Source organism: Physcomitrium patens, chromosome 1, assembly GCF_059467195.1.
Source record: "Physcomitrium patens ecotype Gransden chromosome 1, ASM5946719v1, whole genome shotgun sequence".
NCBI lineage: Eukaryota > Viridiplantae > Streptophyta > Bryopsida > Funariales > Funariaceae > Physcomitrium > Physcomitrium patens.
The window spans coordinates 23,979,269-23,994,447 of record NC_143410.1 but is presented as its reverse complement, the minus strand read 5'-3'; the positions used below and the strand labels follow the sequence as shown (position 1 = coordinate 23,994,447).

Below are 15,179 nucleotides of genomic sequence, written 5' to 3'. Positions count from 1 at the left end.
TTAGATAGAGCTTGATTTGTTGTAAAAATCTTTAAAATTTTGATCTCATTCCATCAAAATTTTGAAGTATACTAATCTTTGTCTCTATTGTACTTATAGAAGCAAAACTTCTTAGATTTAGCTGTGAAATTGTTTTACTTTCTTCTTTCAATTATACAATTTTTTGACATAGACTTTGGACTTCTTCCATAGAGATAGGATTATTATTTCTATTATTGGTATTTATAATGTATAAAATTTCCATCTTAAGAGTATTGACAAGTTTATGAAGCTCTATAATATTTGTAAATATATTCTTACTTCTACCAAGTATAGCATCTATAATGTTTTTTTCTATTTCAAATAACTTAATAAATCCACAAGTCAAATTTAAAGAAGATAATCCACAACCTCTAATATTAAATAAAAAAATTTATAAAGAAAAATAATTTTCTCTTTTTTAAAAAAAATTGTGTTAGAAAACCAAATAATTTGTTTATAAGTAGATAATCTACAACCTTTAAAATATAATAATAGAAGTGGAATAATACACTTATTTCTAAAATAAGTTTTAAATAATGAATTAGCACTCTTATCAAACTGTCAAGGATATGAAGTTTGAAGAAAGAAATCTTCAATATACTCTTGTGTTATTCAAAAGAACTAGAAAGTCACTCAAAGATGATATAATATTAAACTAGAATGGCTATTGCTAAAGACAAGAAGATATATTATATTTAATATGACAATTAAATATAATATCTATCTTCTTTGAAATTTATCAAATAACACTTCATTTTGGTTCACCTTTTTTTAGTTGTATTATTAATATTCTTATATTTTACTCAACTTGATTTACAAATTTGAGTTCATAAGATTCAAGGTTTAAATTTTGCGACTTTACTATCACTACTACTTTCAATGCATTTAACAAAGCATGAGGAATCATACATGTCTTTCACATAATTTAATGTAGCCTTTGCAATTGTGGTCTTGATTATTTTATCCATTCCAACAAGACATAAGGGCTTTATTTCATTTTCACATAGTTGTATTATTTTTAATAAGTATTGTGCTCTACCAAACACTTCTTCTTCAACTCTGTTAATTTGAAATAAAACAACAAATCATCCATTAATAGAAATAAAATTTAAAATAAAATATATAATATATATGTTATATTTTAAAATAGCTTTACAAAATTGTGGTTATATTTAAGTATCTAACCATCACCATTATATATAAATATGTGTTAAATAAAAAAATCAAATCAAACTACTCAATTCAATATTTAAATACTATAAATTTTGGAGAAGGTTTACTATTAGAAATCTATCATGTGATTGTTATAATTCTATATCTTGATGACTTTTGTCTTTTGATATATCAAAATATGGTACCTTGGCTTGAACTATTCCAATTATAATCTTCTTCTTTAACTCGATCAATATTTTATATATATTTGCAAACTTTGGCCAATACAAAGGATTCAAGATTCAACACTTTTTTCATTCTATCACTTATGCAATGCATAATTTTAAGTTTTTTCATGCTTAATGATAGTTTTAAAGAATCTAACTTTCTACCTTTTATACCATTCAATTCTTTCAACCTTTGCAATAGATGCGTAAATCCATGTTCTTAAAAATGTTCTTCAATTTCAAGAATCAATCTCTTACATAAATATTTTTCATCATCTTTCACTTCATCATAGATTAAAACATCAAATATACCACGCATATTATCTTTTAACCTATTAGGATTGTGCTTTACAAGAATATCACTTATTGTATCACAACAATGCTTTAAATCCCAAAGTAGTTCTCTAAACATTTTTTTATTCTTCATTTAAAATATCGTTGTTTTACAAAAATTTCTTTCTTCACAATTCTTTACTAATAAAAAAGCTTTGTTCAATACAAAAAATAATTCATTTAATAAAAGCCCATATTTTAATTCATTGTTGTTGTATATCAATAGGCAATGAAACACCTTCATAATATTTTTAATTTTCTTGTATAGATTCGTGCATTGGTTTTTATTCAAGATGTCTAATATGTTTGCTATTTTTACCATAAATCTCCTTCAATGCCTTGAATATTTGATATTATACCAATATCTTGTATATAATCCTCATATTGTTCCATGGTTGTTAAAAATCTTTACTTTTACAAACTTGATACAAAAATTGGCATCTTTTATAAACACTTGGTTAATTCCATAAGATGTTTTATAAAGAACCACATTTCTTTTAATTTCACTCTATCACCACACATCCATAATTGCACATAATATTTTTTATTTATTTTAAAATATTTACTACATGCTTTTCTATTTATATTGTCTCACCATTCATATTTTTCTATATTTTATAAACTAAACTTAAAATCCAAAGACAAAACCTTCAAGCTCAAACAACCTTACAACTTACATTTAATCCTTACATGTATTCTAATAACCTATTTCCAATTTGTAATAATGATACAAATTTTATTGAACTTAAATACAATTTTCAACTGTGGTTCTTCTTAAAACTAAAATTATAATTTTTAATCTTAAATGACCACCATCTTAAAACATGCCCATCCAAAAACTTTAGTACATGACTAAAAAAATTTAATAATAAGACAAATGTATATTCTACAAGATTTACGTGCATCATATTAATAATTCATTTAAATATGCTAATTCATTTCTTATTCAAAATATAAATAAAAATATATAAACTAAAATTTCAAAAAACATTACAACAAGCTACAACTTGCACAAACCTTTATCAATAATATAATTTTCTTCTATCTATACTATAAAAATAAATTTCAAACATCTTATATATATATATATATATATATATATTTAATTCAACCAATTGAGTTAGCACAAATAATGTAACTTTCTCTTCTAAACTTAACTATGTCCACAAACCTACTACCTCTATTTATCTAAAGGTTAATCTAAGAAATTCAATGTGCCACAATTTCTTATAAAATAATACCTTTGATTATTAGCACTTGTACCATTGATTATATTGAATATTACCACATTCTTATAATCTCCAATCTTTTATTAAAAAATATAAAAACTTAAAATATTAATAAAATATTAATCTTCACACCAATTCCAAGTATTAATCAATATCTCCATTAATACCTATACACTATGCTATAATATCCAATATTCACTTTTACACATACTTCTCTACTAATAATTACATACATTTTATGTACAAAATTTTGTATATCATCTTATAATACATCCTTAGTTACAAATCAATTATATAACTATTTGAACACCATATTCTCCCTTCAAATCAAAAAACATCCCACATGTATGTATGTGTGTATAAATATACATATATGTATGTCTTTTTTGACCTTTCTTTCTACCCAAACTATAACAATTTCCAACATAACAATACCAAAGATTCTATTAATATCTTTCATTGCTGCCAAAAACACATCAAGCCAAAGGACTAACAAGACAACTACCTTCAATGCAAAACCATTCTTCTCCACAGTACTTCCATACTTCCATCCATCATAATAAGATTCATGTAAAAAACCATAAATCATATCCATAAATTTGGCTATCTAACTCCATTCTCGCTCATGTGCATACTACCAATTCCTACTCTCCCACTGTGTTCCACAAGGGTACATGTTGCTTCTTATTCCTTAATCATCATATCCAAGGTTCCAAAAATGGATATATTACTTCAAAAAGTTACAATTGTGTAAAGTTTATATCAAATCATGTGCTTATCAGACCTTCCAAAGAGCTAGAGCTAGTTTCACTCAATGATTCACTTGTAAGCTACATGCAAGCTTATGTTCACTCCAATCCATCTTTGAGCAACCAAGAATCAGAATACATCACGAAATTGTTGTTGATTTATTGACTCCATCTAAACTGGTGTATAAAGAAAACCTCCAATGATGTGCGTAATGCCGCTCTTCGAAGCAGTCATACGTCACTCTTCCGATTCTTTTTGTGAAGATTGGAATACACAATGGAATTAGAACACATCGAAGGATGATTATAGTGCACTCTTGAATGGTGCGTTAACAATTGGTAGTATGTTTTAGAATTTGAAACTTTCTGGTACATAATTAAAATTTATTCAACAAAAAATATGCTATAAATGTAAATAAAATATATTTTTAAAAAATAAGATATCTTTGGTATATATTATAAAAAAAAGTATTAATACTTTCAACATTGTGAAATAATTGTCTTTATTTAACACATATATGGTGTACATGTATATACGACGTGTTATTAATAATATAATATTTAGTATTGTAAATATTAAATTTTATGTAAGAAAAATTTAAATTAATGTTTATAATAAATAAAACTAATTAGAACTTTTAATTTTATTTACATTGGTAGGAAAGACGTAATATCTTGCATACAATTGTTTCTAATTGATTAAATATTTTGTATTAAAAATCATCATATATATATATATATATATATATATATATATATATATATATATATATATATATATATTATTTCATTACTTTGTAGTTTATTTAAGGATAATTCATTTTTTTATTTTTGAAAAATTCATTCTTTTTAATTATATTTATGTTAGTAAAATGATAATTATAATAAAGAAATTATAAATAAAATAAAATAAAATAACTATGATTGATTTATTAATTCATCAATGTTATTGTTGTTTTTATTTGTATCAAAATCTTTGATATATAGTCAAGTTATGGTTATAAACAATAGAAATGTCAATATATGGTACAATTAGAATATCTTATTTATTTATTTATTTATCTAAAAACATTTTAAACCAACTCATGGAAATCCATAAATTTTCATTTGCGCTTTTAAACAAAGGAATTTATTGTTTGTATTGTATCAATTTTTGTAAATAAATTTATCCTAAATCTTTAAATTTTTATGATATATTTCAATAAAGTGAGTATATTTTCAAAATCAAGTTTCACACTAAACTCAGTGGTCTATGTATCTAGGAGTCTATTTTAAAAGACCATGGTTTTAAAGCCTAATTAAACTCTCTTGCTTTGTAAAGAAAAGTTTTATTTTGGAAGCCTCAACCTTTGGATATAGTGTAAAGTGAGAAGAGGCCATTAATTAAAGAGAATATCAAACCAACCCAAGTAAATCTAAAATCAATCCATCTCTGGTATTACCCTCTTGTACCATGTCTCGAACACATTATGGATGAGAAAAAACAAAAATAAAAATAAAAAAATAAAAAAACTCCTGAGGTACAAAATTGAGGAATCTTTGAAAGAAGATGACACTCTTCAAATTGGTAAGAAATACATCACAAGGGAGAAGACAAAAAGAGTAAAGGCGGATTAATATTTTTCTGAATAAAAAGCCAACTAAGTGAGGCTTCTTGATTTCAACCAGTTAAAAGATTTAAAAGTCATAACCTCTCACTTAGTCTCCTAATTATCAATTGAAGAATTTAAAAGTTGTGGCTTTATAACTGGTCTCCTAAGTGTCAAGAATCCGTAAATCTATTTTCAATGCCTAATTCATGTACACTTGATATTTTGGACGTTTCTTTAGGGCTGATGCACAATAATGAGAGCAATACTGATGATGTTGATAAAAAGGTTAATCTGCTGAAAAAATTCTAGTGCATGTTGAACTTTTAACTTTGCATTATCTAAATATGTTCGGAGATGACTGCACTGTGTTTGCGCTTGAGGCATGTTATGAAACCATACATTCTGCGCAATTGAAGTTTCTTTGAGTGATAATCTAATAATCTTGGTCGGAGTTATCGATGCCCTCACCAATCTCAGTTCAGGCTCAATGGACGTGAAGTTGAAGTTAACCCTCTTCGCTATATCATATTTAGATGATTGTATATAAACGACGTATAGTGTAACACTTTAAGCAAATATGAGCCAACACCGTTGAAATTCTAAACCATGAACAAGCGCGATAAACAACACAAGCCTGCAATGAAATCATTCCTCTAATCAAAGAGGAGCGTCAACAGCAATCCAATGCTCATGTGGACATCAATAACTTCTGATCATGATAAGGGACTGCGTCAGCTCTAATCTCTGCATCGCATCTTATTATCTGACATTTCCGTCAATGCAGCCCTAACTCCTATTTCATTGACCCCATAAACCGAACCCAAACGCTTTTGCAAAGGCTGTGTACAACATAAACGAGCTACTCGTCAGCACTAAAATAATGTTGTGGTTGGTTAGGGGAGTCACAGGTCCTACCAGCGAGATGAGAAACCTGGAGCTCTCTCCCAACTGCCAATTACATCTCTTCTCTCTGTGTCTCATTCTCTCGGAAATTGAACATGTTCCTCCTACTTCGTCCCTCAGTTACCACTAACCCCAACCAATAAGAAGCAGATTTCTGCTTCAAGAGACGGGTTACACTGTCGCCATTACGAACTCTACCCACAAGTTGGTCCCACTAAGGTCTGAGTGACAGGAGCTACCAACAGTAAAGATGATCCAACCTGGTGGTCTCCACCAAACCTATAAACAAATGACCAGATATTGAAACAACCAGCAGAGATGTGAAACAGCAGGTAAATGAATCTCAGTCCAGTGAACTCTATTCCATGCTGTTGCTGCTGTCCAACCTATCCAATGCTTGGAGGTCGTATATTTGACGGATGTTGCCGGAGGCTGCACACCACGGCCTCACAGTTAGGACTGGCATCCTGATTGCACTAGGTTATGAGAAATTCATAGCAAAGCGGCGGACAGAAGATCAAAAGATATTGATAGTACCAAATAGCCAATCGCGGAAGTGCCCATGAATAGCCGAAATCAGTTCGCGTTTCTTCCCTTCCTCCAGAAGAGCCGTCCTCAGATTCTGCTTCAAAATCTCAGCTGCTTTACACTGTTCACATGGAATTCAATAAAAAAAATTATACATGAGTTTCCGTAATTGCTTCATGAACCAGTCATATACTTACAGCTGATGCACATAAACCGTAGGAACTGAACCTTCGAGAAAGGACACCAATTACAAATTGTAAGAGAGATAGAGGAGTTACCCTGTGCTGCTGCGCGAGGAGGTAAGGTTTAGGTAATAAGAAAGGATTTGCACGAGTGAGAAGCTGATCAGAATCAGTTTTATTCCAGTTTGGAACCTGTAAATGAAAGAGACAACGGCACGGACAGCTGAATTAGAGAGCTGAAAAGATTTAAATTACTATTTTCGATTTCAGATGGTCTCCTTCACTACAATGGTGATTCATCTGAGAGGAATAAGTAAAAGGCTCAAAAATATTCTTTACATAACCCCCAACCGCAAACACCTCGGAAGGAAACTACGGAAACAATCACATTATAATAGCTTAGTAACAACGAGACTCTACAATTAATCAAGGTTGTAAACGTACCGAAAACGTCACGAATTTCTCCGGTGGGAGCTGTGTTGCGCCTTCAGTTTGAACATCGGGGGAACTAGCCGGATGAATAAAGGCGTCGTGAGGTTCCACCACCCCCAAAGTAAGTATCCGATCCCATCTGTTAACTGTCGCATCAACTCCGACCTGTGCCAAGTGAGCTTCCAGTTCTGGATAGAACGTATTATATGGGGCTACCTGCTTGAGAAAAAGCAGAGGCAGAGGTTAAAAAGGTGAAGAGTTTTCAGATGGTTCTAAAGTATAGTGAGTGTTTTCAAAATGCATAAATCGTATGTATGGGGCATTGAAATGGGCAATCAAGTACCAATTCTAATGAGATGAATTTACATGAACTTATAAAGAAGTCTGCAAGATACAACTATACCTGAAGATTGTGATTATCCCCGGTAAACAGCGGCCGCTGGTTCACTCCAAGATAAAAAACACACTCCCGGCAGTTTGCAATAGTAATACGAGCTGTTGGCACAATTACTTGTACCCTCTCACAGTACTCCACTCGAACTGCCTGCACACATTTTAAAGAGAAATTAAGATCAAGTCACAAAAAGAGGTGGAAGTCTATAAGATAAAGCTCTAGTCAACAGGAAGGGAGACAAAGTTTCAAGGGTATTAATATAATCATGATCAACATCCCTTACTCTACGTAACAGATTACAATCAATTCCTTGCACTACATCAGACCATAAGTTATGACCTCCCTACACTTAAACGTCAGGCGAAGCCATTGAAAGAGCTGGAAGTTGCATTTACTATCATAAAGGATAAAACTATCTCAAAAGAAACGAGTCAGAATAAATGCAGGAGGAAATCTGTGACTCACCTTACCAACAGCCCCCAACATAACAATAGAATCCGAACAACCAAACACGGAAACGTATTTCATTGGTGCAAGTACGTACACAACTGAATCATGGCAATGAGCCACCTGCACAGGATCAAGAAAATGTTGCTAGTTCAGGAGATTCCCTCTTGGGTCAGTCTTGTCAAGGTTCAGAAAACGAGGACAACATGTTACGAGAGCTTTGAAAAATTGACGAGCCTATGCTACTAATACCATACACATCCGGAACACTAGAATTGTTACACAAAATCCTTCATTTCAAAAATATCAATCTACCTTCACAGAATCACCCTTGATGTCATCTTCTCTTTTCAAGACAGATGCCTTCATAATCCCATCCACAAATGTCATACCCTCCGGGCGCCAGTCTTTGGACAAGTGCAATACCCCATTAGGTACAAGAATAGTTCGAGCATTAGATGGTGTGGGACTGGCAGGACTAGCTGTTGCGTCCGCCATGGTAACATCCACAACCTCAGAGGACAAGGTCTCTGCAGGGCCAACATCCTTCACCACCTTTTCTTCTTTCCCCAGAGAGGTTTCCCTTAAGCTTTCCGAAGCAGCACACATGTGCTGTTGAACCCATTCCAACACTTGTGTTACAGGCACAGGAGCTGCTGGCATGTCTGGGTCGGAGTTAGCAAAGAAGGGGGCTGCCTGACTCAATTGTACCAACTCCATATCAGCATTTTTCGCTTTGAGAAGAAGGCCAAGGTGCTCGAACTGCTCAGCTGTTATGACCTGATGAAAACAGAATTAGTTATAAGACAATCTGTTTCCAAAGCTTCACTTTCGTGCATAATTCCAACTGGTGCTTTCCAGAGTGAAAAAAAGTCCAGTTGTATGAAATGAAAGCCTACTGATACACACACAAAATTAATTTATAAAAGAATCCTGCTTACCTTAATACTGCTGTCCTCATCTTCCGTGGTCTCTGCCAGGAGGTTGAGAAGATTTGGCAAATGCTTTTGCACATATGTCAGCTGATTGACTTCCTCCTCAGCTTGACCCGGCATTGAACGTCGAGACATCGTAGAAGATCTAACCTGCAAAAAGCTCTCAAATTTGAGAAATCAAATACCTTGAGACCCAGGCTTCTAACGCCTTCAGATTCTCTTGCAAAACTTTGACCATCATGAAAACTACTTCCAGCTCAGCTAAATACAGCCTCTCATCCGGCGAAGGTTTAGTACTTCTCCAAGAGTGAACCAAGATACAACATTTGCCTTGATGGGTAGCACTGGGAGCTACTTATTGATGATCTAACAACCATCATCTAGACGATGTTTCTAATGTAACTTAGGTGGTCGGAAGGGAAGCTAACTTACTTACAGCTTACTTCGAAAATGCGATTCATAACTTACATGAATGACGATCTCAATCGGAAAGATTTATACGGAAATAGTTGTCAAAATGGGAGTAAGTACCTGCATGGAAGATAGGGCAGGAAGAAATCCATCGATCGCAGAAGTGGACGGCCAAACGTCAGCCACGTCAGCAGCACCTCGATGGGGACGGGACGGAACTCTTCGATAAGTTTGAATGTACAGAAATATCAATAGTTCGTCAATGTCAGCCCCCACAGAATCGATTTCGGTTACTGGTGTAATAGCCAGGGGATCCACACCTGCTCCCTCTTCATTCAAAACAGACGCTAGGGTGTCAAGCACCAAATGAGCATGCGCTTCCGCAACCTCCAGAGCTGCAGCTATGCCCTCGGTGCCCACTCGTTCCCTACCCCCTGAAGCTGGAGTGCTGTGTGAAGCATTGGCAGTAATGCTCAAGGGCCAAGTAGAAATAGAAGGAGCCTGCTGGAGTAGTTTAACACGAAGATTCCTCAATCCGGTGACAACATCGCTGTGCAGAAGGCTAGGAAGTGGCAGCATGCCATACTCAAACGCCTCCCGCCGCACATGAAGCCATGGTGGCTCCCGTGCTCCCTCTGTATTCTTGCTTACCCCACCACTCATTTTTCCAACCGTTGTCTGCTCCTTCCACTCCCTTCACTCTAAGGATACCAACTAATTTTAACCTGCAAGATAGCCAAGACCTACTTCGGTATAGGTGAGATTGGCCATGGATCCGATTAAGACATGGGTCATCAGCTATTCATCCACATTGCATGGTGCAAGCCGTGCACAACGATTTCACACACTGGTGCTCCCCGTGTACTCCATGATCCTAAATCATCGAGAAAGATCATGAATCCTGTAGTCGCTACACCATCGCCCCAAAAACCCCCACCTTTGTTACTCCCAAACATGAACTCGCACCTCTACACACTCGATTCAAGTTCCACACGACAATTTCTGATCCTGACGCACAATCTCCAGAATCAAGAAAGTACTAATAAATATAATTTTCGGGTTTCATCCCCAATGCCTGAAAATGGGACACCTCCCGAATTCGTCCAACTCACAGCCACCATGATTGCATGACTACAAAGAGACTCGCAACATTGTTAACTTCCGCAAGACTTTCAGCAGCAACAAAGACGGGCAATACGCAGACCAGGGCAGACTCTGGCACCACTCACAGTTCAAAAAAGGGTCAAGAAGGGTGATGACCCAACTACTGTCCATAGGGGGAGAAAAACCCACTAAAACACGATTCCTACGATGGAGTCGACCGAGGTCAAACCCATTCCTCGACCACACAGCAGCTCACTGTTTCAAAAGTCACTCGATCAATCCCCGGAACTCACACGATTTTGACACAGTCTTCGGAAAATGAAGAAGGATCCGATACTTACGTGGCAGGGGACCAGCGATCTCCCGCACAGAGACGAACTCCGCTGCCGCCTGCACCCCGCAACCTAACCCTAAAAATCAGTTACTCAACCCAATCTCCCTCGCGCGGTTCATCGTCGCATGGCCAGCTCGCAAGCAGCAGCATGCTTCATGCTCCGTAGTGCCAGTGCGGCTGGGTCACGCATCAAATCTCCTCCCCCTCCTCCTCCCTACTCTTCCTCGGCGCCGTCGCCGTGGTCCTGCTCTTGCTCTCACTCTTACTCCTCCTCTTCCTCCGTCTCCTTCTTCTCCTTCTCAAACTATTCCTCCTCCTAATTCTTCTCTTCCTCGTCGTCTTCGTAGTCGTCGGCTTCGTCCTGTTCCTCCGCCACGCCCCCGCGTGCTTCTACGAGATGGCCTCCTCGACAACCAAGATCCATCCCCCTCCCTTTCCCCTGATCCCACGCATCTCGATGGGGTCACAGGGCGAGTCCAACTTGTGGCTTTGCGCCTCTGAGGTGCTCACCCCGCCTAGTAGATCCTCTCGCCTCTCCCCTAGATCTCTCGTATCAGTCGAATTCATAGAATTAGTTTTTACAGGGGTGGTTAACGGGTTCCTATTACTAGGATCTCCATCGAGGAACCTCTACGAGGTACTTGAAATGAATTTACCAGGGGGCTGAATATGACCTGATTCTGGTCCCACTATTTTGACATGTTGTTAGAATGATTTGGATAACGCTTTTCTTTTTTCTTTTTTCTTTTCATTTTTTAAAGTGTGTTTTTGGGCTGTTATATACATTCTAAAGAGTTCCAAACACCATCACTTCTTGTACATGTATTTTGCAAGAGAATACTTTTTCTTAATATCTTACCAGCACCATTCCACTCTGGTGCTATTTGATTTCTTTTATTCAAATAAAAAATTTAAGCTGAAATCGACAAGAAATTTTTAGCTGATCAAAGAATGAAAAAAATAATCTTTTTCATACTTTTATTTGAATACATTGTTCCTTATCTCATCTGTTTTTTTATTCTTTGGTAATATTACATTACAAAAATCATAATTTTACCAAAAAAAAGCATAAATTTGGGGTACTTTGCAATATTTAAACATTATGAATGAAAAATATAAAAGTAAAAATACCAAAGCTTGTAAAGGCTATTCCTAATTGTATTCTACTTTCTAATGCAAACAAATAATTATCCAAAAAAACAATAATTTTCTCACTATTAATACATAATAATGCTTTCTCATTACTAAGGAATGAGATGCTTTATGATTTTTCTAATCTTTTAATTACTTAGGTAAAAGAAACTGTATCCTACATCAAAAACATTTGATCAATCAAAATTTGAAAATAAAATGAATAAATAAATAAAAAGAGGAAAAATTTAGATTATTTTATTGATTAGATCCTGTTTATAGAAAATCACAAACAAGATATTGGCTTATTTTTTGATGTCCATTATTTCAAAGCCGAAATCAAATTATTATAATAAACATTCACTTTAAAATTTTCATGATAATCTCAAATTAAAACTCGTCAACAAAAATTATGGTGGAAAAATATTTTTTTTAATTGTGTATTTATGAAACTAATATTAACTAATTACTAATAAGTTATTTTGGGTACATATGTGCATACACATTTCATAAATAAAACGAATAGAACAATTTTTAATTTTATAATATCATAGTAAATGTGAGAAAAAATAGAATTAAATTTTTAAGAAACTTAAAAATCAACTTTTTTTTTTTATATTTCTTTTGTAAGTTTATGGAAAAAATTCTACATATGCACATAGATATTTAATAAATAATACTAAAGTCAAAACTATAAGATTTACACAATTTTTAAATTTTTTAAATTTAAATTAAATTAAATTAATTTTTGCATGATGTTGATAAAATATGTTTGTGTAATTTTTTCAGAATATTTTTATTTTAATTTATTTTAATTATCTATTTTATCATATACCAATAACTTGCTTTTACATATTATTGCCAAATCAAAACAAGGGCCTTTAAAGCTAATGCATATAAAAGATAGAGTGGTATAATGTGGCATGTAAAAACAGAAAGTTTATTAGTTGGCCACTTTTAAACATATATTTACATCCTTTTCTTTTTCTTTTTTATTTTATTTTAAAATAAGCACATTTGGGAATAGAGATTTAATTTTGATATTTTAGTAATACTATATTATTTACTTTAATTTTATTATGTCAAATTTTAATATTTTATAAACTATTATTCTTTAATAAATTGTTAGACAATAAAATTCATATAATTTATTTATTTTATTATATAACCGATGATTTAATTCTTATTGAAAGAAATTAAATAAAAATAAATAATATATATATATATATATATATATATATATGTTTGTTTGTTATTTTATTATTCCCATTAATGAATATAACTATATTAACTAATCCATGTCACCTATGAAAGAAACATATATTAAAATAAACAAGTAAATTAGTATCAAAACTTAAAACACTATCAAACAATGTTCCCCAACAAATCACACTGCCATGTAATGTCTTCTAACAAAAATCTCACATTTTTTTCAAATTCCTAATCACATCTATCAACATAGGGGAATGTTAAATAGACCCAAGTTTTCACTAAATTGACCCATCTATCATAACCATCATGAAAAATAAAAATGGCTTCTAGATTATTTCTCCACAATTGGATATGCAACTAATGAAAACCAACATCCATCATGATTACCATATGCTTCATCAAAAGTGGGTCTGTTTAGTAAAAACATGGGTCTATTTAACATTCCCTGCATATATATGTATATATATACATTATTACAGACACGTGTGTGATGGTCTATGTCAGCTGCAAAGCACAGTTTGCTGATCCTCAGAAAACGTGGTGACCCAATCCCACCAGAATGAACAGCATCCCACCCTCTCTCTTTCTTTGCTGAAGCTTCGCAGTGCAGTGAAGTTGCGGTGGGGCCACCGAAATCCATGCGGCACGGGCACACATATAAGTGCAAAGGGGGGACCTTGACTGAGCCATCGCTCACATTCTTCTCCCCCCCTCCTCCTCTTTCCCTTGCTGCCGCTGCTTTAGTGCCACCGACCCCTTCTTCTTCTTCAACTTCTGCTGAAACATCTCCACCTCGGATTCCCCTCTGTCCCATGGATCCACACCCACTCCCCACCTTCGCCAAGGATTCGTTTCTGTCGTTTCTGGCTTTACTAGTGACCAGCCACGAGATTCAACAGGCTCCACGTTCACTGCAGTCTCCGTCACCACCCCATGCATTCGTCAGGTGGTGAATGAGTTCATGGATGCCAACTGCTCTGATGAGAAGGAGTCCTGAACCCATAATCAGTTCTTGAGACGCGATGACACGATGTCGAGACCGCGGCACGGGAGGCGGAAAAAGGATTGGCGTGATGCCAGTCAGTCTCTGGTGCTTGTTTAGCGGGTTTGAAATTTGTTGGAGTAGGTTTTGTGACTAGTAGTGAGGTATGTGGGATTGAAACGGAGGTCGCCACTCAGGACTTTTTCCCTCTGCGTGAGGTTGAAGACAATTGCGGTGATTTCATGGTGTGGTGATTGGTGTGGAAAGTGCTGGTACAATCGGTTGGCGGTCTCGCGTACAATGACTGGCAGTGGCCCATATGACTGAAATGGCTGACGAGTGATGATCGAGAAGAGAGGGGCCTTGTTGGGTTCTTTTCATTACCTCTCTCCGAATACTATGGTGGACCCTCCGTGAGATTGGACTTTGGATCCGTTGCGCAGCAGCAATAGCTTTTTTGACGATTTCCACTGGAGGTACAGACATGCACCGTAAGGATTACGTTGCAATCCGCTGCGGAAATATCTCGATCAACTGGCGATACTCAATAAGAACCGATTGGTATCATCGGCATGATACTGGGTTCCTCGAGCGGATATTTCGAAGCGTGCTGCCTGGAGAGAGAGAATTAATTTCTCGTGGCTACGTAGCAAGGGTTATGTGATTAGAGAACTATCGCACCAGTTCCTACCTTGACGAGAGTGAGAACCAAAAGCGGGTGCACAGGCGTAAACTCTGTGGTCCATCTAGCAAGAAATCTTGAGTCCGTACCTAGGGAAAGTAATGGGTCATTGTGCCTTCTCTGAACTGTTCTTACTACTTGAGAGGAGAGAAGTGATCAGCTGGTCGGTGAGCTTGTTGGTTTTTGAAGGAATAGAAGT

The 15,179-nt window shown here is 34.9% G+C and overlaps 1 protein-coding gene across 4 annotated transcripts; it reads right to left on the bottom strand.

Moving 5' to 3' along the window:
• Positions 1–6,147: 6,147 nt before the first annotated feature.
• On the bottom strand, positions 6,148–11,444 carry LOC112287267 (uncharacterized). Of its 4 annotated transcripts, none has more exons than XM_024530121.3 (10): positions 10,981–11,444; positions 9,656–10,260; positions 9,131–9,274; positions 8,505–8,969; positions 8,208–8,312; positions 7,752–7,892; positions 7,361–7,564; positions 7,013–7,108; positions 6,744–6,855; positions 6,148–6,638 (listed from the first exon to the last, which is right to left on the bottom strand). In XM_024530121.3, exons 2-10 carry the CDS (start codon positions 10,196–10,198, stop codon positions 6,565–6,567), a joined length of 1,884 nt encoding a protein of 627 aa, XP_024385889.1. In that variant the 5' UTR covers positions 10,199–10,260; positions 10,981–11,444; the 3' UTR covers positions 6,148–6,564. The 4 variants fall into 4 exon arrangements, with proteins under 4 accessions (XP_024385889.1, XP_090110339.1, XP_024385914.1 ...); XM_090254213.1 differs by having other exon boundaries at positions 9,656–10,445; positions 10,981–11,411; XM_024530146.3 differs by having other exon boundaries at positions 9,656–10,278; positions 10,981–11,375.
• Positions 11,445–15,179: the final 3,735 nt, after the last annotated feature.